The 24,621-nt window shown below is 55.6% G+C and overlaps 1 protein-coding gene across 1 annotated transcript; it reads right to left on the bottom strand.

The window, feature by feature from the left end:
* Positions 1-1,296: 1,296 nt before the first annotated feature.
* Positions 1,297-24,241, bottom strand: SYT12 (synaptotagmin 12). Its single transcript, XM_069566660.1, has 8 exons — positions 23,968-24,241; positions 17,690-17,746; positions 12,875-13,068; positions 10,796-11,188; positions 7,448-7,663; positions 6,175-6,295; positions 4,945-5,078; positions 1,297-3,631 (listed from the first exon to the last, which is right to left on the bottom strand). Exons 2-8 carry the CDS (start codon positions 17,721-17,723, stop codon positions 3,458-3,460), a joined length of 1,266 nt encoding a protein of 421 aa, XP_069422761.1. The 5' UTR covers positions 17,724-17,746; positions 23,968-24,241; the 3' UTR covers positions 1,297-3,457.
* Positions 24,242-24,621: the final 380 nt, after the last annotated feature.

Here is a 24,621-nt window from a genome sequence, read left to right as displayed (position 1 = left end):
CCTGCGCAGGTGGTTTCCCTGCCATGAGGCTCTCTCCCTCCTCCACGTACTCAGTCCTTCCCACTCTGCTGTCTCCTCCAGGAAGTCTTCCCTGATTTCACTCTTTCTGGGCTCCTGCAGGGCCTCTTTCACTGGTTACCACTGTCTACTGGGCATGGGGGGACAGGGGGGGTGCGCAGGAATTCTACAGAAGCTCTTCACTTAGGCCCTGAGGTGGGCAGGCCTCCTGGGAACCCTCCCCCCATGCCCCCCTTCTGCTCCCTGGCCCAGATTCTCCTTCTCCCATGTTTGCTGTGATCTTCCAGGACAGGAGAGGGGAAAACCAGAGCAGCCTGGGATCCGGAGGGGCATCTCTGCTGTCCCTCAACCCCGCCCTCGAGAAGCTGGGGAAGGAGGCAGTGTAGTTTAGTAGTTGAGTCCTAAGCTCAAGAGCCAGAAAGCTTGAGCTCGAACCCCAGCTCTGAGATGCTCTGGCTGTGTGACCTTGGGCTAGTTACCTAACCTCTCTGAGTTTCAGTTTCCACATCTGCCAAAAAAAAAAAAAAAAGCAGCAGACTGGAACAGTACCTGCCTCTTAAGTCTGCAGGGTTGCAAGCCAGGCACCAGCGCTCATGAACGCACCCGGCTCATCTCCCCTCCAAGCCCTTCCTCTGGTTCCCTTCTCCCCATTCTCCCTGAGTTGGCTCTTAGCAAGGCTGATAAGTTGACCAAGGTTTTTCCACTCCTGCCCTTTTCCACATGTTGTTTCTACTACCAGGAAGGCTCTTTAGGTCTTATCCACCTTTGTTTGGCCTTATCTCTCTTGCCAGGTGGTGCTGGTGGTAAAGAAGAACTCACCGCCCAGTGCAGGAGACATAAGAGATGCAGGTTCGATCCCTGGGTCGGGAAGATCCTCTGGAGAAGAAAATGGCAACCCACTCCAGTATCCTTGTCTGGAGAATCCCATGGACAGAGGAGCCTGGCAGGCTACAGTCCATGGGGTCTCAAAGAGTCAGACACGACTGAGTGACTTGTCCCTCTTACCCTGAGGGACTTGTGCTTTCTGGCTTGATCTTGCTGAGACAGCTTAGCGACACTCCTCAGCGGCCTTCCTTGAGACTCCTAACAGTCATTCTCCCAGCCAGGTGGCCAGGCGGGGCCCCTTCTCAGAGCCTCCCTGCCAGTCTGAGGGCATTGGTCCTGGGGATGGTCTCCCCATGGGGGCGCCTCCTGCCCCTCTGGTGTCCAAGCAGCAGGGGAAGGCGTGCTCACAGCAACCCTCACGGAGGCCCGAGTGCCGGATTTCCGGAGACAAAGGTGATTTGGGGCGAGCGGGGCTCCCTGGCAGCCCCCTCCTTCCTGCCCCAGCTTTATTTTGGTTCTAGAATCGTTCCAGTCAACATACTTGGTCCCCACCATGCCCATCCAGGTGCAGAGTCAGCATTTCATGCAGTTAGGGGGAGGGGCGGAGGGAGTCCAGAAGGGGGGATACACAACACCGCCTGCAAGGCAGAGCCACTGGGCTGAAAAGAGTGGAAGGTCTCCCAGGCTGCAGGGGCTGGCCAGCTGCATGTCCCCCGACCCTGGGCTGGCCTGGGGCGCGTAGACCTCCACCCAGTGGACAGCCTGGCCTCAGGGCTGGGCCACAGCCGCGTCAGGTGGGGAGAGCCGCCATCTGGCCTCCAGTCCCATGACCATCCCGGGACCCCCCGACCTCACTGGGGGCCCCCCGACCTCACTGGGGGCCCCCCGACCTACCTGGGTGAGCCTGGGTCTCCAGAGGCAACCAGCCGGAGAACCCACCTCTCACCCGAGGGTGGACCTGCAGGGCATGTTGCCGTGTCTCCTCCCCACCCCCATCCTATCCCCCTCAGGGCGAGAGGCGCACCCCCGCCTACTTCTCTGGGGCTGCCTCTGCATGGAGCAGCCTTGGTAACACCTGGAAGGTCAGGCACGCCTCCCCTCGAGGTAGGGTGGGGTAGGAGCCAGACTCCTGTGGGCCTGTAACAGCCCTGCCCTGGCTCCCCAGGCTGGAGCCCCCTGGGGTGCCATCCACACGGCAGGGCACCCCCTCCCCAGGGGGCCAAAGCTGGGCTCCCCTGAAGCCACAACCTGCCGGCCTCTTCTCTTGCCCCAGAGCTCTGTCCTGGCCGTAAATGTTTCTCCTGATGGCTCTCCCCCAGTCAACCTCTCGCCTGAGAATCTCAGGGTCTGCTTCTGGAGCTCAGCCTCAGGCATCTGGTGTTCTGATGGTTTGAACTGGGCTCCAGAGCCACCTCCTTCCTTCCCTGGGCTTCAAACCTGTCCCCTCACTCCATCCTGACCCCCCTCAACGTCCCCCCCCGACCACCGCTCCGGCCACTCCTTCTCCAAGGTCCCACTCCGGGGACTCCACCTCATCCTCCCAGGAGCCTGTGCCCACAGAGGCCTCGCCCATGCCCCTGGCAGCCTGTATTCTGTCCACCCCTTTGCCCCCAGCCTCCCTCAGCTGAGGCGTCTCTCTTCCCCATAGGGCCTGGCCTGGAGGGACGCCAACCAACAAGGTGGAGCCAGTGCCTGATTTGTGTGGGGTAAACACAGATCTGGGTTGAAAAGAGTGGAGGTCTCCCAGGCTGCAGGGGCTGGCCAGCTGCATATCCCTGGCCCTGGGCTGGCCTGGGCTGGGGTTGGGCCTCTTTGGACCCCTGGGCCTTATGAGGGTTATGGTTCTAGGGATCAGATTTCACAGAAGATGAGGCTGGAGGCGCTGTCCCAGGTGGCCTGCGGGCTACCGCTTGGCCTGGTCCCTTGATCCCTCCTCCTGCCCAGAGAGAGGCCCTCGTGTCCATGGCAGCAGGTGAGGACTGCGTTTTTGGCATCCTGCCCAGCTAGGCCAAGGCTGGGCTGTGGTCTGGGGCTCAGCTCTCTCCCTGCCCCTCACAGCGGAGCTCCATGTTGCCCCCCATCCCCCCATGTCCCCCTAAGCCCTCCACAGGTCCTGGTGGCAGGGCTGCCATCTGCACCGAGCAGATCACCAGGGCAGGGGGATCTCGTCTCCCCGACCTCCTAGGGGCTGGCCTTGTTCACGTCACCCCAGCCTGTGCCTCGCACAGCACCTGGCCCCTGAGACTCACAGGGTCCCTGTGCACGGCTTCCCAGCAGGGGTGGGGTGTGGGGAGCTCTGAGAGGCCAAGGCTCCCCCAGGCTGAGGGACAGATCTGCTGGGGATCTGAAAATGGGGGCACAGGGGGCCGATGCCTGGCTGCCCTCCTCGGGTCCCAGCGCAGACACAGCTGGTCCTCAGTGGGAGACAGCCCTGGGTCCCCTGACATCCAGCCAGGCCTGTTCCTCCACCACAGCCTGCACAGAGGGATCATGATGGCTCACAGGGACTCCACCGGGGACCCCGGCGTTCACGGTTCCGGCCAGATGACAGAGAAGGGTGTCAGAGCTCGGCTTGTGCCAGGCTCCGGTGCCCGCCCTGGCCCTGCCCTGGCTGTTAGTTTCGCCGGACGGGGTGCCACATGGACACGGGCCTGCGCAGCGTGGCCAGCATCTGGTTCCAGTGGGTGGTGCCCATGCCACTGGCCGACGGCCCGATGATGACGTGGCCCACGTTGTCCCCACGGCCGTCACTGCTGCTCTCAGCCACCGTCACACGGAGAGACAGGTCCTGGGGAGGAAGTGACATGGGTGCTGGGGACCAGGGGCGATGCCAGAGGTCCCCCATGGCCCCCAGACCGCAGCCGGGTGCCAGGCATGGCCCCCTGAGTCTTCATCTCTGACCTGTCCGACCCCACAGCCCTGCCTCAATGCTTCCTTGCTGGGTGACCTTGGACAATGACTTGGGCTCTTTCTATCTCAGTTTCCCCATCTCTAAAACGGTGGTAATCATAGCTCCTATCTGTTCCAGGAACAAAATGAGGTAAAAAGCGCAGAGTCAGAGCATTATGGATGTCTGATGTTGTGCCTGAGATAATATGTTGGACTCGTAATTTAGGAAGGGAGGAAAGAAGTTGCTTGAGATCAAAGTAGTGAAGCTGAGACTGGAGCCCAGCCTGACTTCTCTCCTTCCTCTCCCCCACCCCTCAGCACCCCCTCACCCCGCTTCGCCCCAAGAGTCAGCCCGCCCTAAGAGGCGGTGAAGCAGGAGAAGTGCCAGGCTGACCACCTAGGGGAAGCGAGGGGCAGAGGGGTGGCCTGCCCCGTGAGAGTGGCAGGGGAGCTGCCGGGGACGCTGAGATGTCTGCCTGGATTCGAAACACCCAGAGTGAGGCAGAGTTCTGGGTTTTCAAATTCAGACAGGGTGTCCCAGGAGGGGAGACCAAGGGATCTCTGTACAGCCCCAGGGCCAAGGGGCAGGTTTGGGCTTAAGACACAAAAAGGACGGATGGAAGGAAAGAGTAAGGGAAGGTGATGAGCTCCCCATCCTCTGAGGCAGGCAAGCCAGCTTACCAGCATGGCCCAGGCCACATCCTCTGCAGTCCTCCCACCCTTGGTCTGTGATATCTGTGCTGGGAAGGGGGTCTCCCTGGAGCACATTGCCTTCTGAAGGCCAAGGGCCTCTGGGGAGGTCAGCCAGGCCTCTGTAGGCAGAACTTCAGGAGAATGGGGGCCTGACCTCCGGGACTTGGCCCAGCCCCGGCTCATCCTTAGGGCTGTGCAGTTCCCTCCCCTGGGAACCGTCTTCCCCCAGATCTCAGCTTAGCTATCCCCACCTGCCCGGCAGAGCCTGACTGCCAAGGTCTGGGTGTTCCTCGTGGGCTGGCACTGTCTGGGGACTTCCCTGCTTGTCTGCTGTGAGCTTCCAGGAAGCAGTGCCTATATCCCTAGCACCCACCAGAGGGCAGGTACCTAGCGGGTGCTCAGTACGTGCTGCTCGACTAGAAAGGGGATGGCTTAGGGCCAACCATCACCACCTGAGGGAGCCCCGAGGATCAGGCTGGAGGGAGTGGAGGGCCCCTCCCCTGCGCTATCCCCCCTCACCTGGAGCACAATGGCCGGCACAGAGAAGATCATGGCTTCATTGAACACTGGGTTAGGGTCGTCCCTCTTCACAGCTGTCTTCTTTTTACTCATCTTCCTCCCATCCTGCAGCAGGTACACCTTGACAAAGGGATCTGTGGGTGGGGAGGAGGGTGGGGTGAGGACCAGTGCCACGCTCACTTGGCACAGACCTGCCCGGTCACAGCAGCGCACTGGTTCCAAACTCCCCAAACATTCACCGTTTTTTTTTTAACATAGCTCTTTGGCTGTGCCAGATCTTAGTTGCAGCAGGCACGATCTTCAATTTTCTTTGTGGCCTGTGAACTCTTAGCTGCGACATGTAGGATCTAGTTCCCTGACTGGGGATCGAACCTAGACCGCCTGGATTGGGAATGCAGAATGGTAGCTGCTGGACCACCAGGGAAGTCCCCCCAAGCCTTCACTATCACCATTCCCTCCTGAAGTTCTGCCATGAGTCCTTTCTTTCGTTCCTATTTTACAGATGAGAAAACTGAGGCTCACGCGCATGTCAAGAGAAGAGCTGGGCTTTGGACTCTGGCAGCCTGCCTCCCAGCCCATGTGCATGTTCCCCTCGCATGATGCTGGGGGAGTTCCGCAGAGCCATCATTTTTCACTCTATAAATGGCCCAAGCGCAAACGTCAGCTCTGACTCACCCGGCGCCCGTTCAGTGGAGCTTGACTCAAGGACGTGCGGCTCTGGAATAAGGAGTCGCTGTCTGCTCGCCACTTACCACCCACTGGGTATCCTTGCTACACCTGCCGGGACCCAGGCCCCCAGGCTCCCAGTCAGGCTCCTGCAGCCCCCAGTCTTCAGCTGCCCGGGGCTGAGGCTCATGCAGACCTTAGATATCAGGCCCCGCCTGATACCCACACCGACTCGGTGGCCCTGGTCTCTGTTTGGGATCTGGGATGCAGTCCAGCCTCTGGGATTGCCCACTGTGGTTTCACAACCAGTGCCCCAGCCTCCTGCTCTCAGAGTCGCATCCCTCCCCCAGGGGCTCCCTGTCCCCCTCCACGGGTCCCATGTTTCCCCAGCTAGATTAATCTTCCCACCATGCAGAGCTCCTGAGCCCAGCCTAGGCCGGGGGTGGCGAGCCTGGCGCTGGGCCCTACACCTGCTGATGCCTCCAGGTGCCCAGGGCTTAGCAGCTAGGGCGCAGCTCCCACCTGCCACACAGAGGAGAAGCCAGGCAGCCAGCGGGGCCTTACCCGCTGTGGTCTTGTCGTTGGTCCAGATGAGATTCTTGGCTTTCACCACGACCACGGTCAGGCGCTCGGCTGTCGGGAGGTAGCTGAGGGACAGTAGGATCTCGCCCACGGCGTCGGCAGCCTGGAGGACGCGTGCGTGGCTCAGAGGGCTTCCGCCCTTCCTTCTCCATTGAGAAGGTGCTGCTCTTGGGACTCCTTACCCCAGGGCACCAAGCTGGTGGGATTGAGAGAGGGACCCCTCCCCTACTCCATGGCACCCTCCCCACTTCCCACGGGGTGTGGTCCTGCCTTGGAAGGAGGACCAGAGGTTGCCTGTCAAATGTAGCAACAAGTGCATTCCCTCATTCCAGACCGAAGAAAACATTCTGTGGTAGTAGCGCTTAGAGGGCCTCAGTGGACTGAAATGAGCAGATCCTTCACTTCATATCAGCTCAGATGGTAAAGAATCTGCCTGCAATGCAGGAGGCCTGGGTTCGATCCGCGGGTCAGGAAGACCCCCCTGGAGAAGGGAGTTGCAACCCACACCAGTATTCTTGTCTGGACAGAGGAGCCTGGCGGGCTACAGTTGATAGGGTCGCAAAGACTGAGCGATGAACACTATCACGTTCGCTTGCTTGAATAACAGTGATGCTCCCCAAGCACTGCTACACTTAGGAGGTTGAACTTCAGCTTGGCCTCCGTCTGAAATAACTCACTCGAGGGCCAGAGAGGTACTTCCCTAACAGAACCTCTACAGGAGTAGAGCTTCTTAAGGTTTCCTGGTAGGAGCAGCAGAAGAGCTGTAAGCAGCGGTCAGGGAGCCATTCATTTGCACACAGTAACCTGAGTCTCTTTGAACGTGGCTCTCTTTCTCTAATCTCCTAAAAGTGAAAGAGAAAGTCTCTCAGTCGTGTCCGACTCTTTCTGACCCCATGGACTACATAGTCCATGGAATTCTCTCGGCCAGAATACTGGAGTGGGTAGCCTTTCCCTTCTCCAGGGGATCTTCCCAACCCAGGGATCGAATCCAGGTCCCCTGCATTGCAGGAGGATTCTTTACCAGCTGAGCCACAAGGGAAACCCAAGAATACTGGAGGGGGTAACCTATCCCTTCTCCAGCGGATCTTCCTGACCCAGGTATTGAACTGGGGTCTCCTGCATTGCAGGTGGATTCTTTACCAACTGACCTAATCTAAAGATGTTGGCACTAAGGCTGTTTTGAGGACAGTGTATTCCCTCATCTAAAGTATACACCAGTGATGCCATCCTGGCACGTGCAGATGGGCAGACTGACCTTGTTCTGGTCCTGCAGGTAGAGCCAGCCGCTGAAGGGCTGTAGCGGGAGGTCAAGGACAGAGAGCTTCAGCTCCACCACCCCCGTGCTCACATTCCGCTCATCTTCATCGATGCCAAACACTGAAAACCGCAGGCTCTTCTCCTCCAGGGCTGCGGGGTCCAGTGGGATGGAGAATTTCTCATCGAAGAAGATGGAGTAGGCATTCCTCTGGATCTGCAGAGAGGAAGGGCAGTGGAAGGAGGTCTGACGCTGGGGAGGAGGCGGCAGAAGATGCCGGCGAGGCCATGGTAGGGAGAGAGCACTGGACGGGGGAGTCTGGAGACCTGGGCTACCATCAGGCTCTGTTGACCCCACACCTCAATGTCTATCCTTTCTTTGGTGGCTCAGCCCTGATGATATAAAAGCCCCCTGTCCTCTTCTCAGAGGTGGGCATCTAGTGGGCTGGCATTCAAAGCTTGACAAGCTGACCTCAACTAATTCCCATCTTCAGTGTCCATGGCTCCACAGAACCCTTGCCATATGCCAGCTGAGATGGCCATCTTTTTGGCACATGTTCAAGTCCAGCCCTGGGGCCAGGCATACAGTAAGGAGGGATAACTGCCTGTGAAGCTGAGAGCCTTAGATGTCCAGCCCCCGTGGGGTCTGGCCCAGGACGGTCTGAATGTCATGGGGCAGATGGATGGATGGAATGATGAGGCCAGGCTGGGAAGACTCTGTTTCTAAGCCTAGTCCTGCCTGGTGGGCGCCACTGGCCTCCTCCCAGGAAGCCGTGGGCAGTCACCCAGGCAGGTGCATGCGCAGGCCCTGCTCCCCACTCCGTGGGGGGCTGCCTTAGTCACTGCCTGGCGATATTTTAAGAGAGGAGCTGTCATCCCTGGTACCTCGCCTGAAGCCGGGGAACTGCCCCCCTACTCACTGGGATTGGCTGGGCTGGGGTGCTAAGGCGCCTGCATTTCTGGGAATAAACCTGTCGGCACCTCCAAGTGTCATGAGCCACATGCTCCGGTCACGCTCTGGGCTGAGGATCGGCTCTTACACCGCCCTGGAGGCTACATCCCCGACCCGGTCACCCGCTCAAGTGTCAAGGGCTCCTCCCCCATCAGACAAAGCCCACCTCCTGATCCTGACCCTGGCGTTCAGGCTCTCCGTGACCTTCAGCCCTAAATTCCTTCCTCTGGCCAAACCAGCCTCTTGATTGTCCCCTGCCCATAAGAGTGCAGGCTCCCTGATAATCCATGTACTCTATGAGCATGTAGATGGAGAACTCTGGGGTTGAGTTCTGGATCTCTGGCTCACTTGCTGGGGTTCTGGTGGGCAAAGGACTTCTAGAGCCTCAGTTTCCTCATCTGTAAGATGCCCTCAGTCCACCCCCATCCTTGGGGCTAATGAGAGGGATGCAGATGGGCCGGGCGCTGTGAACCAGGTTCTCAGCACACATCAGGCTGTGGCGGCAGCTGTCAACCTGTCCCCTCAAGGGATGGACCCAGAACCACCCAGGGTCCTCCAAGCAGCTGAGGCCGCAGGCAGCATAGCTCTGGGCTCGAGAGAAATGCTTCACGGTCTTGACAGACAATCCGTGGAGAGCTGACCAAGGACTAGGCTAAGGACTTTATATATATATATATACACATATATATATATACATACACATACATACATACATATATGAGAAGGAAATGGCAACCCACTCCAGTATTCTTGCTTGGAAAATCCCATGGACAGAGGAGCCTGGCAGGCTACCATCCATAGGGTCGCAAAGAGTCGGACATGATTGAAGCAACTTAGCATGCAGCATATATATATATTATATATATACTTATAAATATATATATATGTACATAGGATTTCTCTGGTAGCTCAGCTGACAAAGAATCCACCTGCAATGCAGGAGACCTGTTCTTGATCCCTGGGTTGGGAAGGTCCCCTGGAGGAGGGCATGGCAACCCACTCCAGTATTCTTGCCTGGAGAATCCCCTGGAGCCTGGCAGGCTATAGTCCATGGGGTTGCAAAGAGTCGGACATGACTAAGCACCGAATATATTTGGCTGTGCTAGGTCTTAGTTGCAGCGTGTGGGATCTAGTTCCCTGCTGTCAAACCCAGGCCCCCTGCTTTGGGAGCACAATCTTAGCTGCTGGACCACCAGGGAAGCCCCAGGACTTTGTAGATATTAATGCATTCCTTCCTCAAACATGATGATGCCCATCTGGCAGATGGGGAAACTGAGTCACAGAGTGTTGCAGTGACTCACTCCAGGTAACACTTCAAGGAAGCAGAGAGGCAGGATTTGAACCCAGGCAGTCAGGCTCCAGGGTGCTGCTCCTAATCATCCCCTGGACTGCCTCTTTGAAGCTGGCCTCCCCACCTCAGCGCTACGTTGGTTCTAGACCCTCCTGGAGTGAGGGGGCAGGGTGGGACAGGAGGGGAACGACAGTCTTCACTGCTGAGGAGCAGCCTGTTTTCAGCACGGGAAGCAGGACTGGCCGCTGGGCCCTGGACCTCAGACTCCTCCTGCTGCGGTCAGAGGCCATGCTGGGCTGACCTTGTCTGCTGGTGCCTGGCAGTATGGCATCTCGTGTAGATCTGGCTCTCTCTTGGCAAGGCAGGGGCGCCATCTGGAGTGGAAGCCTGGAGCAGGCTGCTGGGTCCCTCTTCGTGCCCTTTCCAGCTTATTCTGCACCTTCCCTCCTTTCAGCCCCAGGAGCTGACCTCCAAGGGCTACATCAACAGGCTCCCTTGGGGTTGGCCGGGAGGGGTCACTGGAGGGAAAACAGAAGCTGGAGGGAGGTCAGGGTGCTTATTCCCCAAGTCCTTCTCAGCAGGATGGCTATGAGTTGACCATGCCCCTTAACCAAAGGACATAGTCCTTATCCAGATGGCCCTCGGCACACAGTGGTCTCTGGGTAACTTCTCCTGCCCCCATCCCCTTGGACCAGGGTACCACACCATCCCTGAGGTGGCCCTACATACCACCACAGCTTTATAACAGTCCTGTTAACAAACTCTCCCCAAACGAGCCAACATGAACCTGCCATCCCTTCCCTGCCAGGACCTGAAGTTGACACAATTGACAAATGGACAATTACACTGGATTCGTGTGGTAGGTTTGCTGGAGGCCCCAGACTCTCCGGTCTGTCCTCCCTATAGCCAGCACCTTCCACCCTCGGATCAGCATCCAAACTCTCTAGCGCCCTGCTCAGATCCTGCCTGGCCCAGCAGCCCTGCCTGCCTCCTGCGAGTCCCGGGCGCACCCCGCCCCGCCCCTTTGCCCCGCCCATTGCCCGCCCCTTTGCCAAGCCCCCATTTTCCCCGCCCACATTTTCCCCGCCCCCCAAGCCTCCACTCACCCTGGAAATGCCCACAATCTGTTCGTCTGGCAGCAGGCTGACACGCATGAAACAAGACTCGAAGCTGGCTTCCTCCCGCTCCAGGAGGTCCTTGCCCTGCAGCACAGCCACGTGGAGGGTGTGGGAGGCGGCGTCGTAGTCCATGCTCACCTCCACCTGGCCCAGCGTGAAGTCCTGCCCGAAGTTGTTGCTCACAGAGGAGACGGAGTTCAGGGAGTCGGCCGACTGGGATTTCCGGAGGGTGCCGTAGGGGGCCAGGTCCAGCTCCCGGCCCATCAGCTCCAGGGGCCCCAGCTCGCTGATGCTTTCAAAGGTGTCCTCGATGCTGAGGCTGCCTTTGCGACTGGGGGGCCCCCTAGTGCTGGCGCGCTGCGCATTCCAGGCCGGCACTCTCTAGGGCGAGAAGGGGCATGGGAGCATCGGAGGGCAATAGGCTTGGTCTTGAAGACATGCGGTTAGTCTCGTTCACGCAAGACACCTCCTAGCTCCCCTTTTGCAAAAACGGGGCATGCCTTAGAAACATCCTTCTTTAATATTATTTCATGTTACTTAGTTTTCTCTCTCTATCCAAGATACAAGAGAGCCTTTCCTCAAAATGTTTGTTTATATGAACTGAATTTGATTAATAAAGATGTTCACTGAGATAACGTGTATGAAAAGGAAAAATAATTAGCAATCTAAGTGTCCAGCAGAAGGGGAACGGGTAAGAAAACCAGGCTACAGATACTCAACAGACAATGGAGCAGCCTCAAAGGAAGCTTACAAAAAGTCTACCACACGAGAAAGCTTTCATGTTGGATAACACTCACTCTAATAGGCAAATTTTTCTTTTCTCTAAATTGATCTTGGGATTTGAGAAAGCAAAAGCTTGTACAGTAAGCATCTCCCTTGTTGGTAGTCTTCGTTACCATATTTTTTAATGGCTCCATTAATTTGCTGTTAAGTGGATAGCCATAGTTTATGTTACTATTCCCCTACTGTTGGTCATTTATCTTGTGTTTCACGGACAGAAACCATGAAGCACTGAATAGCTTTCTTAAAATCTCGACTTAAAGGACACAGTCCTTTTGACAGCTTTTGACACATGGTTCCAAAACGCTCTTTGAAAAAGTTGTGCCAATTTACAGTCCTCCCAACAGAGTAAAAGAACATTCCTTCCAAAACCTCAAATGAGTGAAGCATGAGGGGCTCTTGTCTGGTAACAGGTTCTGGCTGTGCTTTCTGGAACTCTCCATGATGTTAGCAAAATCCTCTGCCAAGTGTCAAGTGATGAAATGTTTAGCAATATATAGAGAGCCCTAAAAATGTTTACACTCCCTGATACAGTAATTTCACATCTGGGCATCCTTTCAAAGTACGTAATCCCACACGAAGACAAAGTTTTACATATAAACCACTTACTGTATTCTTTACGGTGGCATTTAGTAAATCATGGCACATACATAAAAAAGGATCTTATGCAGTCATTAAAATGATGTTTATGATCAACAATATGAGAAAGTGCTTCAACTTTAAGTGAGATGAAAAGAGTAGGGTGTTAAATTCTATGGAGAAATGACATCCATTGTATAAAAACTGCATGGGAAAAAGATTGGGGCGGGATCTGGATTTAAAATATTGGAAAATAATTCACAGTAGCTTGCCTCTGGCTTGTGGCTTTTGGGGAGGTTTTTCTTGCTTTTATTTTCCTGTATGTTTCACAGGATGGTGGGGAGGGTTGGTTTGTTTGGGGTTTTTTTGCTTTGCTTTTAAAATTTGGCCATACTGCATCACTTGCGGGATCCCAGATTACCCAGTTTACGAAGGCCCTGGGAGTGAAAGCGCAAACTTCTAACCTCTGGCCCCCAACACCTCCTAACACCCCAGGGGTGTTTTAAATGGAAAGCATTCATTCATTCACCAAGTATTCATTGGTTACCTAGCTGGGCTCTGTTGGAGATGTGGAGGAGGACAAAGGACCCTGTTCACAGGAGGAAATTAACCGGGAGAGTGTTGGGGAGCGCGTGAGGTCAGTCCTGAGAGTGGATGGTGGAGGCGGGGGCGGGGGGGGGGGTGCACCCACGAGCACAGAAGCCTCACCTTCTGCCTGGCCTCCGCGTAGGTCTCGCCGTACTTCTGCTGAAGGTATCTGTAGTCATAGTTTGGAAACGGGGAGGGGCTGGGGAAGCTCCCCGACGTCCAGAGCTTCCACAGGCTCACGGCTGCAATTCCCAGCAAAGCCAGTGCCCCAGCGGCGTAGACACCCACCTCCCAGTCAGGGGGGCTCTTGATGACTGAAGGCAAGGGCAGAGTAGTCTCATTAATGGGCCTTGGGGCCTCTCAATCATTACACATCCCCACCCAGGGAGTCTCCAGTTCAGCACTGACTTGCTTATTCATTGAATAAGTATATATATGTATATATTTTAGTCTTTATTGAATTTGTTATGATGTTACTTCTGGTTTATGGTTTGGTTTTTTGGCTTTGAGGCATGTGGGATCTTCGCTCCCCAGCCAGGGATTGAACCTGAACCCCTGCAGGTGAAGTCTTAACCACCAGGGAAGTCCCTGGATAAATATTTATTGAGTGTCTGTCATGTCAGGTTTCGTGCTGGGGGTCCAGTGTTGAACAAGATATACACTCTCTAATTTCTGCTTTTCGCTGCTTTCCACAAAAACACATTTCTAGCAGGAGTGACACTTGGTTAGAGCAGGTGAAGAGCTGCGAATAATAGTTAAATATTCCTTAGGCTTTACACGGTTAGGGTTGTTCTTGCCTCTCTGAGTTCTCTAAGCCTTCAGAGGACTGCTCCTTCTGGATAATCAAAGCAGACTTTTGGGATCTGGTGGGAAGTGGAAGGGGGCTTGGGGGAGAAAAAGAAATGATCCCCCTTTATGCCTCAACCTTCATCAAGAAGAACCCAATGTCCATCAGTCGATGAATGGAAAAATAAAATGTAGTACCTTCTTACAGTGGAATATTATTCATCGATAAAAAGGAATGAAGTACTGATACATGCTACAACATGGATAAACCTTGAAAACATGCTGAGTGAAGGGAGCTAGTCCCGAAATCATGTTGTATGATTTTGCTTCTATGAAATGTCCACAATAGGGAAATCTCTACAGACAGAAAGTAAATTAGTGTCAGGGGCTGGTGGGGGGAGCGGTGGGGGGTGTGGAGTATGGAGATTCTTTTCGGGGTGATGAATATATTCTAGAAATTGATTGTGCTCATGCTTGTGCAATAGACTAACTACAGCCCACTGAACGGTACCTTTTAGGTGAGTGAATGTATGGCATGTGAGTTTTAGCGCCATAAAACTATTACTGGAAAACAAACAACATACAAATAAAAACACTCCAGCCAGAAGTGAGAGGTGGCTGTAGGCTGTGCAGGGCTTGGGGACAAATCTAGGTGCTCAGATGCTTTTTGGCACTGGTGAGTCAATAATTTTCCTTATCTGAGCCTCACTGTGCCCAAATGGTAACTAACCACCCCCTCAGCTGTGCTGGGTAGGTCCTCAGGTAGCACAGTGCTTGGCCCATGGCAGAACCATGAATGTTGTTACATCACTCTACTGGGAAACCTGGTTCTTCAATCCCCCAGAGAAGTCAACAAGATAGTAAGGTTCATTTTGCAAAAGATTGAACTGTTGGCAAATACAATCCTCTAAAGCATTCTCAGTGTTGCCTCTACATTGGATTCAACTGGGGACACCCAGGCACACAAGAACTTGCCCAAGGTCACAGAACCAGGAAGGGGTGATACTGGTACTCCAATTCTGGCAGCCAGACTCCACAGCAAGCAGGGGTAACCATTGCCCCACCCGCCTCTGCCCGCACAGGTCCCCAGCAGCAGGGTGGAGAGATGTAAGGAGGGTGTTTCAGGAGTGGAGGTTTCTCATCACACAGCCACTGAGCACCTACTATGTGCGAGCACCCCCCTGGAGCCCCAGTATCAGTCCCTTAAGTGGGTCACAGTCCCCAGGGGTGGGCAAATCAATACAGGACAGTGATGGGTGCCATGATGAGAACAGCCCGGGGGGTTTCGCAAAGAGGGACGCCCAAGCTGGGACACGCAAGGGCAGCAAGGAGCGTGCGGCCAAGGGACTTCCCCGGTGCTCCAGTGGCTAAGCCTCTCCGCTCTCAATGCAGGGCGTTGGGGTTCGATTCCTGGTTGGGGAGGAGGCCCGTGTGCAAAGCTCAGAGAGTTCAGAGCACCCGGGTTAACAGTGCGGGAAGGGGGCGTTTGGGGCGGAGTCAGGCAGCTCTGGGAGGCCCCAGCCCACCCCCGCTGTGCTGAGCCCAGCCAGCTCCACCAGAATATACAACACTAGCTCCAGAGAAGGGCAGGGCCCAGCCTTCAGCCCTGGCATTTACCCAGCTCTCAGCACCCTACAAGGTCCCTTCCTCCACTTTGGGGATCTTCCCAACCCAGGGACTGAACTCAGATCTCCTGCACTGTGGGCCGAATCTTTACCATCTGAGCCACCTGGGAAGTCTCTAGAGGGGAACTGAGGCTAACAGAAGCTAAAGAACACATCTGTTAATATTTCTGGGCTCAAGGCCACCAGGGTAAGAAATGGAGAGTCTGGTGTAGGTGCCTTGGCACCCGGAGGCCACCTCGCCTCCCTGGCTCTTGACTCCTCATCCAGAAAGAGGGCATGACACCAACATCACTCACCATCCAGTGCACCCAGTGGTCCCACCCCGGGGGCGGGGGCATGGTTTTTCTAAGGGAGAAATCTCAACAAGTTTCCTGTCTGCAGTGAGTCAGCGAGTCTGTATTTATAACAGCAGAAATCTGAAAACAGCCCCAAGGCCTGACCGAGGGAGCCAGTGGGGGCCGGGGGCGCTGTCTCAGGAGAGACCGTTACTGGGCTTTGAGAATGACAATTGCGGTCATCGGGACATCGTCCCTCGGGACATCGCCGTGGCAATGCAGAGAACTGTCTCAGGTATTGTTAAGAGAAGGAAAAAAAAAATCAATCCCCAACACGGTATAACCACATGATTTTGATGCAAAAATCACACAGCGTGTAGGCAAGGGCTGGGAGGACCAGAGAGAGGAGAGACGAGGCAGAAGAAACACGGATGGAGAGACAGCGAGCAAGCCTGTGTGCTCCTGACTTCTGCTGCGAGAGTGCAATTTGTGGGATAAATAAAACCACAACAAGGAGCTACAGAGGGCCCAGAGCGGGCCAGGCTCTCAGGAAGTCCACTGAATGGGTAATGGGAAGGGGCCGGACCTGGTTACTGGAGAGTGAAGTGTGTGTGTGTTGGGGGGGGGGGGGGAAGGGGGGAAGGGGGGCGGGGGGGCGGGTCTCCCACCCAGACGCACAGGCAGCCCAGGAGGCTCACTGGGGCCTGGGTGCTGGCAGGGGGCCGACACAGTCCACGCAGGCAGTGGACTCGGCAAGGGGGCTAAGCATCACCAGGCCCCCCTGAGAGTGAGGATCCCAGGGGCTGAGGGCCTGAAGCCAGCACCCTGGTTGGCACAAAAGGGGGGCAGGACAGACAAATCCCTAGGAAGCTGACGTGAAACGATGACAGTTAATGCTCATTTATTTACTCATTTTATCGCATACCAGCCTCAGGACCGTATGGGAAGAATTCCCCTGGGGAAGTGAGGTCTGAGCTGAGACCAGGATTGACGAGAAGCAGCCTTAGGAATAATTGTTCCCTCACTTTGCCAGGCTCCGCTCCAAACATTTCCTGTATATTAACCCACTGAGTCCAACCTTGCGAGGATGGTTCTATTATTATCCCTATTTTACAGACGGGGAAGCTGAGAGATAGATAACCTGACTTCAGCTCTGTGCTCGTAATCTCACACGGGTCTCGAGGACTTAGCCAGGCAGAGGCAGCGAGCACTCCAGGTGAAGGGCACAGCATGTGCAAAGGCCTGGAGGTGGGGCGAGAGCCGTGTTTGCACAGTTGCACACTTCACACATGTCAGCTCACAGAGGCTGGCAGCATCACCCCCAGTTTACAGATGAGTAAGTAGAGGCTCAGAGAGGTTTCATCACTCACCAAAGGCCACGCCAAGGCCTATGAGCCTGCAGGTGGAAAGTGAAAATTCCTGGCTGGGAGTTGGGAGAGGTGGTCTGTCCTTCAGCTCTGCCCTGGGCTGGCTGGGGGCTGAGCTAGAGGAGGAGGTGGAGGGATGGGGAGCCATGGCCTGGGAGACCTGGGTCCATGTCCTGGGTCTGTTACTCAGTCACTGTCCCTTTCCTGAGCCTCCCTTCTCCCATCTGTAAATGGGCAGGGAAACGGAAGGAGAAAATATGGCGAGTGCATTTCGGCTGTGACACCATCCGCCATCAGCCTGAGTGCGTCTGGTGTCCTGAGGCTGGTCCCAAGGGAGCTGCCTTTGCTAGACTGGACGACCACTGAGTTCAGTATCCTGGGCATCTGATATCAACCTTCCTGGTTTTCCTTGCATGTGGCTCCAGGAATGGCCCTAGGGCAGTGGATTCCACACAACAGGTTCAACCTTAGGGAGCAGCAGGACCGGGGCCTCCTGGGGGATCCCCTCAAGTCCTTCCACAGGAAGGCAAGCAACTGGAACAGACAGAAGAGACTCAGACTGGTCCCAATCCAGTGTGAAAGCGATAGTGTCAGCTGCTCTGTCGTGTCCGACTCTTTGCAACCCCATCGACTGTAGCCTGTTAGGAGTGGGTGGCCCTTTCCCTTCTCCAGGGCATCTTCCGGACTCAGGGATCGAACCCAAGTATCCCACATGGTAGGCAGATTCTTTACCATCTAAGCCACCAGGGCTGTGTGACCTTGTACAACTCTCTGACTATCTTTATCAGTAGAACGGGGCTGTTACTCGGGTCCCACTGACACCGCTACCCCGGGCCTGGCGGGAGGGTCCTGTGAGATGGCTCACTGGCCTCGGGGACTCACCGCTCAAGTGATATTCTGCCACGTCCACGGCCATGCCGCCTGCCGCCAGGGGTGAGACTGGAAGGGAGAAGAGAGTCAGTGGAGGGGGCTTCAGAGGGTCACCACCCCCCGCCATGCCGCACATGTCCAGCATCCAGTGCTCACACTCAGATGGAGGGGCCCTGGGCAAATGTAGTGGATTTTTATTTATTTTAAACTTTTTATTTTGTACTGGGGTATAGCTGATGAGCAAGCAATGTTGTGATAGGTTCAGGTGAACAATGAGGGGACTCAGCCATTCATATACATGGATCCATTCTCCCCCAAACCTCTGTCCTATCCAGGCTGCCACATCACACTGAGCAGAGTTCCATGTGCTATACAGTAAGACCTTGTTTGTTATCCATTCAAAATACAGCAGTGAGTACATGCCCATCCCAAACTCCCTAACTATCCCTTCCCCCATCCTCCCACACCCTGGCAACAATAAGCTCCTTTTCAAAGTCTGTGAGTCTATTTCTCTTTTGTAAGTAAGTTCATTTGTATCATTTAAAAGTAGCAGCTTTTAAAAATAGCATTTTATTTATTTTTGGCCAGTCCCTGTGGCTTTTCAGATCTTAGTTTCCAGACCAGGGATGGAACCTGGGCCCTCCTCAGTGAAAATGTGGAGTCCTAACCGCTGGACTGCCAAGGATGTCTCTAAAAAATAACATAGAAAATGTCCCTTAAAAAAAAAAAAAGTAGTGTTTAAAGCACTTTTCAAGCACTCTGAAACCTCATTTCAGAGTTCTTATTGTTCAGTCGCTAAGTTGTGTCCGACTCTGCGATCCCACGGACTGCAGCACGCCAGGCTTCCCTGTCCCTCACTATCTCCTGGAGTTTGCCCAAGTTCATGTCCATTGCATTGGTGATGCTCTCCAACCATCTCATCTTCTACCACCCTCTTCTCCATTTCAGGGCTGCCAGACGCAAAAATGCAAGATGCCCAGGGACATGTGAATTTCTGATTCATTGTTGGTAAAAGTATGTCTAAATATTGCATGGGACATGTTTATACTAAAAAAAATATTCACTGTTTATCTGAAACTCAAAAGTCACCAGCATCCCATATTTGTATTTGCTAAATCTGGCAACCCTATTTCATTTCCATCCTACCAACAACAGGCTGACCATCAGCGACTTGGTTACTCATTAGCGGCTCCCTCAGGTGTTCCCCAGGACTGAGTTCAAATGCTTTTGTTTAAATTGAACCGGAAATGCTACATTTCTGCAATATTCTGTTATCAGTCCTTTCTATGCTTGGGACAGTTTCCTCCTCATCCTCCACTCCCAAGTTTTATGAACCACTGAAGGTTTGACTAAGTTGTTCTAGAAAGGTCTAGAAGCTTATACAACCCATTACCTGAAGCCAGGCGACTGCTCGTGATTTTATTACTGTGTTTACTAATAAGTAAGCTGGCTCGCAGGCAGGTTCTAAATGGGGTGGGGGTTTGGTAGAGGAAGGCTGGGGTGAGCTGTCAGGATCTCAACTCAAGGGACCCCGAGGACAGGATAGTTTCCACCCTCTGTGTTCCTTTGGGGTTCCAAGAGGTGGTTACAAACAGGTGAGCTGGGGTGCCCACAGGTCGGGGGGTGCGGATGAGGTGGGTGGTCAGACCCTCAGAGTGTCTGTCTACCCAAGGGCAGCTGCTTTTCTGTTCCTGCAGGAATGCCAATCTAGCCTGCTGGTATTTGTTTAACGTGCGGTTTCTTGATTTTTAAATGTTGCAAACAATTCCCCAAAAATCTAAACACCATTCTGTAGAAAGTAAAAGCCCCTGGGTGGTAACCCGTTTACAACTTCTCAAAGGATGCTGTGGGCTCCCTAATTTAGGACTGGGGTCCAATCAGGGAGTAAGCATTTTCTAGAATCCTAAGATTCTCCCCAATTTGTAGCTTTGAAGTCAAGAAGCGGCGTGCCTTGATCCAGACAGGGTATTCCAGCACATGTGGAAGGGCCATGGGTCCCAGGGCAGGAGGCCTCGAGAAGTCGGGGAGGATAGGGCCCTAGGGTGAAGCCTGCCCAGGTCCACAGATAGCTCCTTGCTCCCTCCCAGGTCCCTGACGATGCCCCTACTCCCACGGTGAGATGCGAGTTGTCATGGTGATGGGAGGGCCAAACTAACCAGGAAGGGCTTCACCCATGCCAGTTCAAGTAGAAGCTCATTTCTGGAACCTGGGCTGGAGATGGTGATAAGGACCTTGCCAAGTACTTCTTACACTCAAGCTGTAAGCACTTTGCATATACATTACCTCATTTAATCCTCTAACAACCCTTGAGGTAAGTACTATTATTATCTCTGGTTTGCAGAAGAGAGCCCTGAGGCAGGGCAGTGACGTCATTTGCCTAGGCAACACAGCTAGGAAACTGTTTAGTGCAGGCCATTCTGTTCCACACTTGCTCCCTAACCCCTTACTGCAGGAGGGCATATGGTTTCAAAAGCTGTCTGAGAACCTGCCGGCCAAAGCAGGCACTGTGTACATGCCCAGGGTGGCCCTAATTCCTGGCAGAAAGGGTTCTAGATATGTTGAAACGCACATGTTAATATGAACACTCATGTCCCAGCCTGCCTCTGACTTGCTGGGAATCTGATCATACTATCAGCTTTATTTCCTGCTTACCTGGCCCAAGCTGACTTCCTGCACTGGGGCAGCCCATGCCAGCAGCATATTAGAGTGGGCTGAGGACATCCTAGTGGCAAGTTCCTATAGTTGGGGACAGAACCCTGTTTCTGCCATATTGGGCGTCTGGCTGTCAAGAAGCCCCCGTCTTTCCAAGGCTCCCACATGGCCCACCCTTCCCCCTCCCCTCATCACAACACCCCGGGAGCTGTGCGTTCACTGAAGGCACCAATGACTCTAGGCTCAGCCAGGCCAGAAGGTCCCACAGAGAACCCCTGTGAAGGGGGCAGAGGCCAAAGCACCTCTGCCTGAGAGGAGGGAGGAGAGGAAACAGAGAGGCGAGGTTCTTGGGAGGAGGGCAGCCTGAGCAAGCTTTGAACCCCAGATTTTCCCCCTCACTAGCTCTGAGCCTCAGTTGCCCCATCTGTAAAATGGGGTTTATGACTGCCTTATCAGGGTGTCAAGAGGGAGGAAGGAGAAGGGAGTGAGGTGGGGTTTGGCAAATCTTAGCTGCTGTATTTATTTGCCTGTAAATGGTCCAGTGAAAGTGAAAGTGTTAGTTGCTCAGTTGCGTCCGACTCTTTGAGACCCCATGGACTGTAGCCCACCAGGCTCCTCTGTCCATGGCATTCTCCAGGTAAGAATGCTAGACTGGGTAGCCTTTCCCTTCTCCAGGGGATCTTCCCAACCAGGGATCGAACCCGTGTCTCCTGCACTGCAGATTCTTTACCGTCTGAGCCACCAGGGTCCAAAAGGTCCCCAGGCCCCCTACTTTGAGCAGCGGAATTGTGTGGGCAGCACTGCCAGCCTGCAGATGGGGTATGTTTGTCCCAAAGTGAGTTGCCAGCATTCAAAAACTGGAGAGATTTCCTATTGAAAAATGGGTTTGTTTACAAGAAAATAGATTTTCAGCTTCCCTTTAAGTTAGATTTAGGAATAATGGGTCTCAGCCTCCCCCACCCCAGAGCCAGAGACGGAGCTGAGTAGGCTGCACCCTTCAGATGGGGCATCTGCCCTTTGGACCTGGCATCTTCTACCCTCGCATTCACTTTCAGAACCTGCTGGCCCCTGGAAGCACCTCGGTTCATGAGCGTGGTAAGCAGGCTTTTGGATGAGTTAGGGAAGGTTCAGAAAGGTTAAGTGACTTGCCCAAAGCTGCACAGCCAGCAGGGGTGGAGCTGTGCCTGCCATGCCATCCCCACCTTGTCTATTAGTAGCCACAGCCCCATGTGGACTTCAAAGACGCCCTCCCCATTGCCTTGCTCAAGACCCCTAGGGAGAAGAGCCTGTCCTCATTCCCGCTCCACAGAGGATGAAAGTGAGGCTCAGAGAAGGTCAGTGACTGTCCAAGGTCACCGGCCAGTAAGCAGAGAGCTGAGACTGAGCCAAAGCTCGCTCTGCAGCCAGCGCCCTCCTTAATGGCTTTACTTACCACTCCCAAGACCCCTGACCCCATCCCACCCACTACGACAGCCTCCACAGACTCCTGCTGGCAGCCTGGAGGTTTGCTGGGCAGAGGGGCTGCGGCTCCAGCTTGGAACAAGATGCTGACACGGCACACCCAAGGCCAGGGCAGCCCGTGGCCAGAGTTGCCCTGAGTTCTGACACGCAGGAAATGGGGCGCAGCGGGGGTGGGCCAGAGCCGTCCCAAATCCTCATCTGAACCTTGTCCTGACACCCTTCCTCACTCCATCCATTCATTCTGGCCCCAACCCTCCAAAACCTAAACTGCAGGGAGCTTGTTCATTGAAAACCCCTCTAGGTTCAAATGCAGTCTTTGTCATACCTACCCAGCAACACCTACCTTTTGCTGTAAGAATCAGACATAGTCCACGCTAACTGCCTCCCGTGGTGCCTGGCTCATCGTACGCATGTGATATAAACCTGACCACTGAATGGGTAAACGGATCTCCCTTTGACAGATGAGGAAGCCAGGGCTGGAGTCACTCAGCCTATGAGTAGCAACACTGGGACTGACTCCAAGGTGCGATGGATCTGGGCCTGGGCTCCTGGCCACCATGCCACCTCCTGAGCAGGCCTTTCGGGGGTGGAGATGGGTGGGAAGACCTACCACGAGACTAACCGGAATCTGATCACAGGTCGAGGACCCCTCCTGGGCTTATCAAGACGTGGCTTTCCAGGAATTTGGTGACTCTGGCAGGGCAGGGGCTCCCCCTCACCCCATGTCCTAGCTCAGTGCCCCTAGCTAGCAAACTTTTGGCTCCCTTCACCCAGAAGCCAGCAGGCAATGGGAAGGATCAGGGGCTGGGGACCGGGGAGCCCTCAATCTCGAAGACTGGGAGCCTCTCTAGGAGTTTCAGGTTTGAGATTCTTTTCAAGGGCTCCCTCCCACTTTCTGGAATAACCATATCCTGCCACCGTCCCCTCCCTAAAGCCCACAAAACCACAGTACAAACCAGAGAGGGTGGTGGGAGCTGGCATTTCCTGGGCACGTATTGTGTGCTGAGCTCTGTACCAAGGGCTCACCAGGCGTTATTTCAGCACACCCTCCCTGCTGCCCTCTGAGAGGGCTGCTCTCTGCCCACGGCACTGGTAAAGGCACTACTTGCCCGTAGTCACCAGCACTGACGAGAAGCAGGGTCCAAGCTGGAACCCCGGGCTGGGAGACCTCACTCTCCCAAGTTGCTTGGGGAAAGCTTCAGATTTCAGGATGAGGAGGCCGGGGGCTTGGGTCTTGACCCTTCTCCAGACTGGCTGTGTCCCTTGTGGTGAGTCTCATGCCCTCTCCGAGCCTCAGTTTCCCTATTTCTTAGTAGGAGGCATAGCTGCTGCTACAGCTGTCCAACCTGTCACCCACTCCCTAGCTTTGGGAAGAGGTGGACATTCCAGGGTGCAGACTTGCCAGGTGCTTTGTGGGGAGGGTGGCCTCATTGGCTGGTGGGGGGGGGCATTGAGTCTGTCTGCAGCCCATGTAAGAGGGGTCACTAGGATCGCTGGCTCAGGGATCCTCCACCCACAGGCCTGGCTCCAGGTCCCCCTGTTTGGCCCCAGCTCCCCCCAACTTCAGCCCAAATCTACAGCCCCAGGACCTCGAGACTGGCAGGCTTCCTCTCCCAAAATGCAATGGCATCAAAGGTTGGCAGAGAGACCTTGGACAGCTCCCCACCCAGGCTGGTGGTAGCAGAGGCCGATGATCCTCTTGGTTCCCCGGGGGCCCCCTGGCAATGGGGTGCGACATGGGGCATTTCCTGAAAACCCAGCACCTATGCTGCGGGGACCCCCAGGATATTTGGGGACCGAAGTGTTGGGGGTAGGCTGACCCTGGAGCTGGGAAGGAGGTGCGAGGCGGGGCCGGGGTAGCGGGGACAGGCAGGGCGCTTTGAGCGTGATAGGTGTGCGTGCAGCGCGGGCGCCGGGGAGGCGTGTAAATGGCCGAGAGAGCCGCGTGTGTGCACACGCGGGGCGGGCGTGCGGGGCGCGAGGCGATGCGCAGTGCGCGGAGTGGCCGGGCCGGGGAAGGGCGCCCGGCGTGCACTGTGCCGGCCGTTTGTGTGTGCAAGCGCGGCGCGGGTGTGTGATCCGCGCGAGTGTGCAGATGAGCGGGGCGCGCGGAGCCTGGGGGTCCCCGGCGCTGCGAGGGGGCACTGCGTTCATCCGCGCTCGGGGCGCGTACTCACCCGGGCTCCACGGAGGGGCCGCCGCTCCGGTTCGGGTTCAGGCTCGGGCTCCGGGCTCTCGGCTCCCGGCTCCCGGCTCCCGCCGGCCTCCCGCAGCGCGCACGCACAGGCGCCAAGCCCGGCAGGCGCCGGAGGAGCCACCCCTGCAGTGTCGCCCCGCGCCCGCCTGGGAGGAGCGCGGCGCGGGCCGGGGGCTCGGCCGGGCCGGGGCGGCAGTCGGGAGCTGCGCCGCAGTCCGGGCACGCTCCCAGGAGCCCGTCGCGCGCTCCCTGGCGCTCGCCCGCCCGCTCTCTCTTTAATTTAAAGTGACAACCCCAAGCGCTCTCTCCGCTCCGGGAGCTGCGCGGCGCTTCCGGGGTCTGAGCCGAAGATCCCCAAGCGCGCCCCGGATCCCAGGGGTCGTCCGAGGCCGAGACCAGCCCTTCGCTCCCAGGCCCAGGATGAGTCGGAGTGGGGGCTGGGGATGTGCTGACCGTGAGCTCCGGGAGCACTGGGCTCCGAGTCCGCAGGCCCCGGTTCTAGCCCGAGCGGCCGCACCCCCAGTTATCCTGTTCCTTTCTAGGGCCTCAGTTTCTTTTTCTGTAAATCAGACTTGATTCTGTGCACCTCCAAAGTACCGGTCAGAATACAGGAAGCGGCAGGCGGCCCCTTCTC

This window comes from Ovis canadensis, chromosome 21, assembly GCF_042477335.2.
Source record: "Ovis canadensis isolate MfBH-ARS-UI-01 breed Bighorn chromosome 21, ARS-UI_OviCan_v2, whole genome shotgun sequence".
Classification (NCBI taxonomy): domain Eukaryota; kingdom Metazoa; phylum Chordata; class Mammalia; order Artiodactyla; family Bovidae; genus Ovis; species Ovis canadensis.
The sequence above is the reverse complement of the archived record's forward strand: the minus strand, read 5'-3'. Positions and strand labels throughout refer to the sequence as shown.

What these genes read in the sequence shown, in the direction of transcription:
- SYT12 (XM_069566660.1), bottom strand. Translation starts at nt 17,723, where the DNA reads ATGGCCGTGGACGTGGCAGAATATCACTTGAGCG. An exon ending in GGCAGAATATCACTTGAGCG is followed by an intron (nt 13,069 to 17,689) that starts GTGAGTCCCCGA and finishes CCTTGCCTTCAG; the next exon opens with TCATCAAGAGCCCCCCTGAC. An exon ending in TGCCGGCCATTGTGCTCCAG is followed by an intron (nt 3,632 to 4,944) that starts GTGAGGGGGGAT and finishes CTTCCTCCCCAG; the next exon opens with GACCTGTCTCTCCGTGTGAC.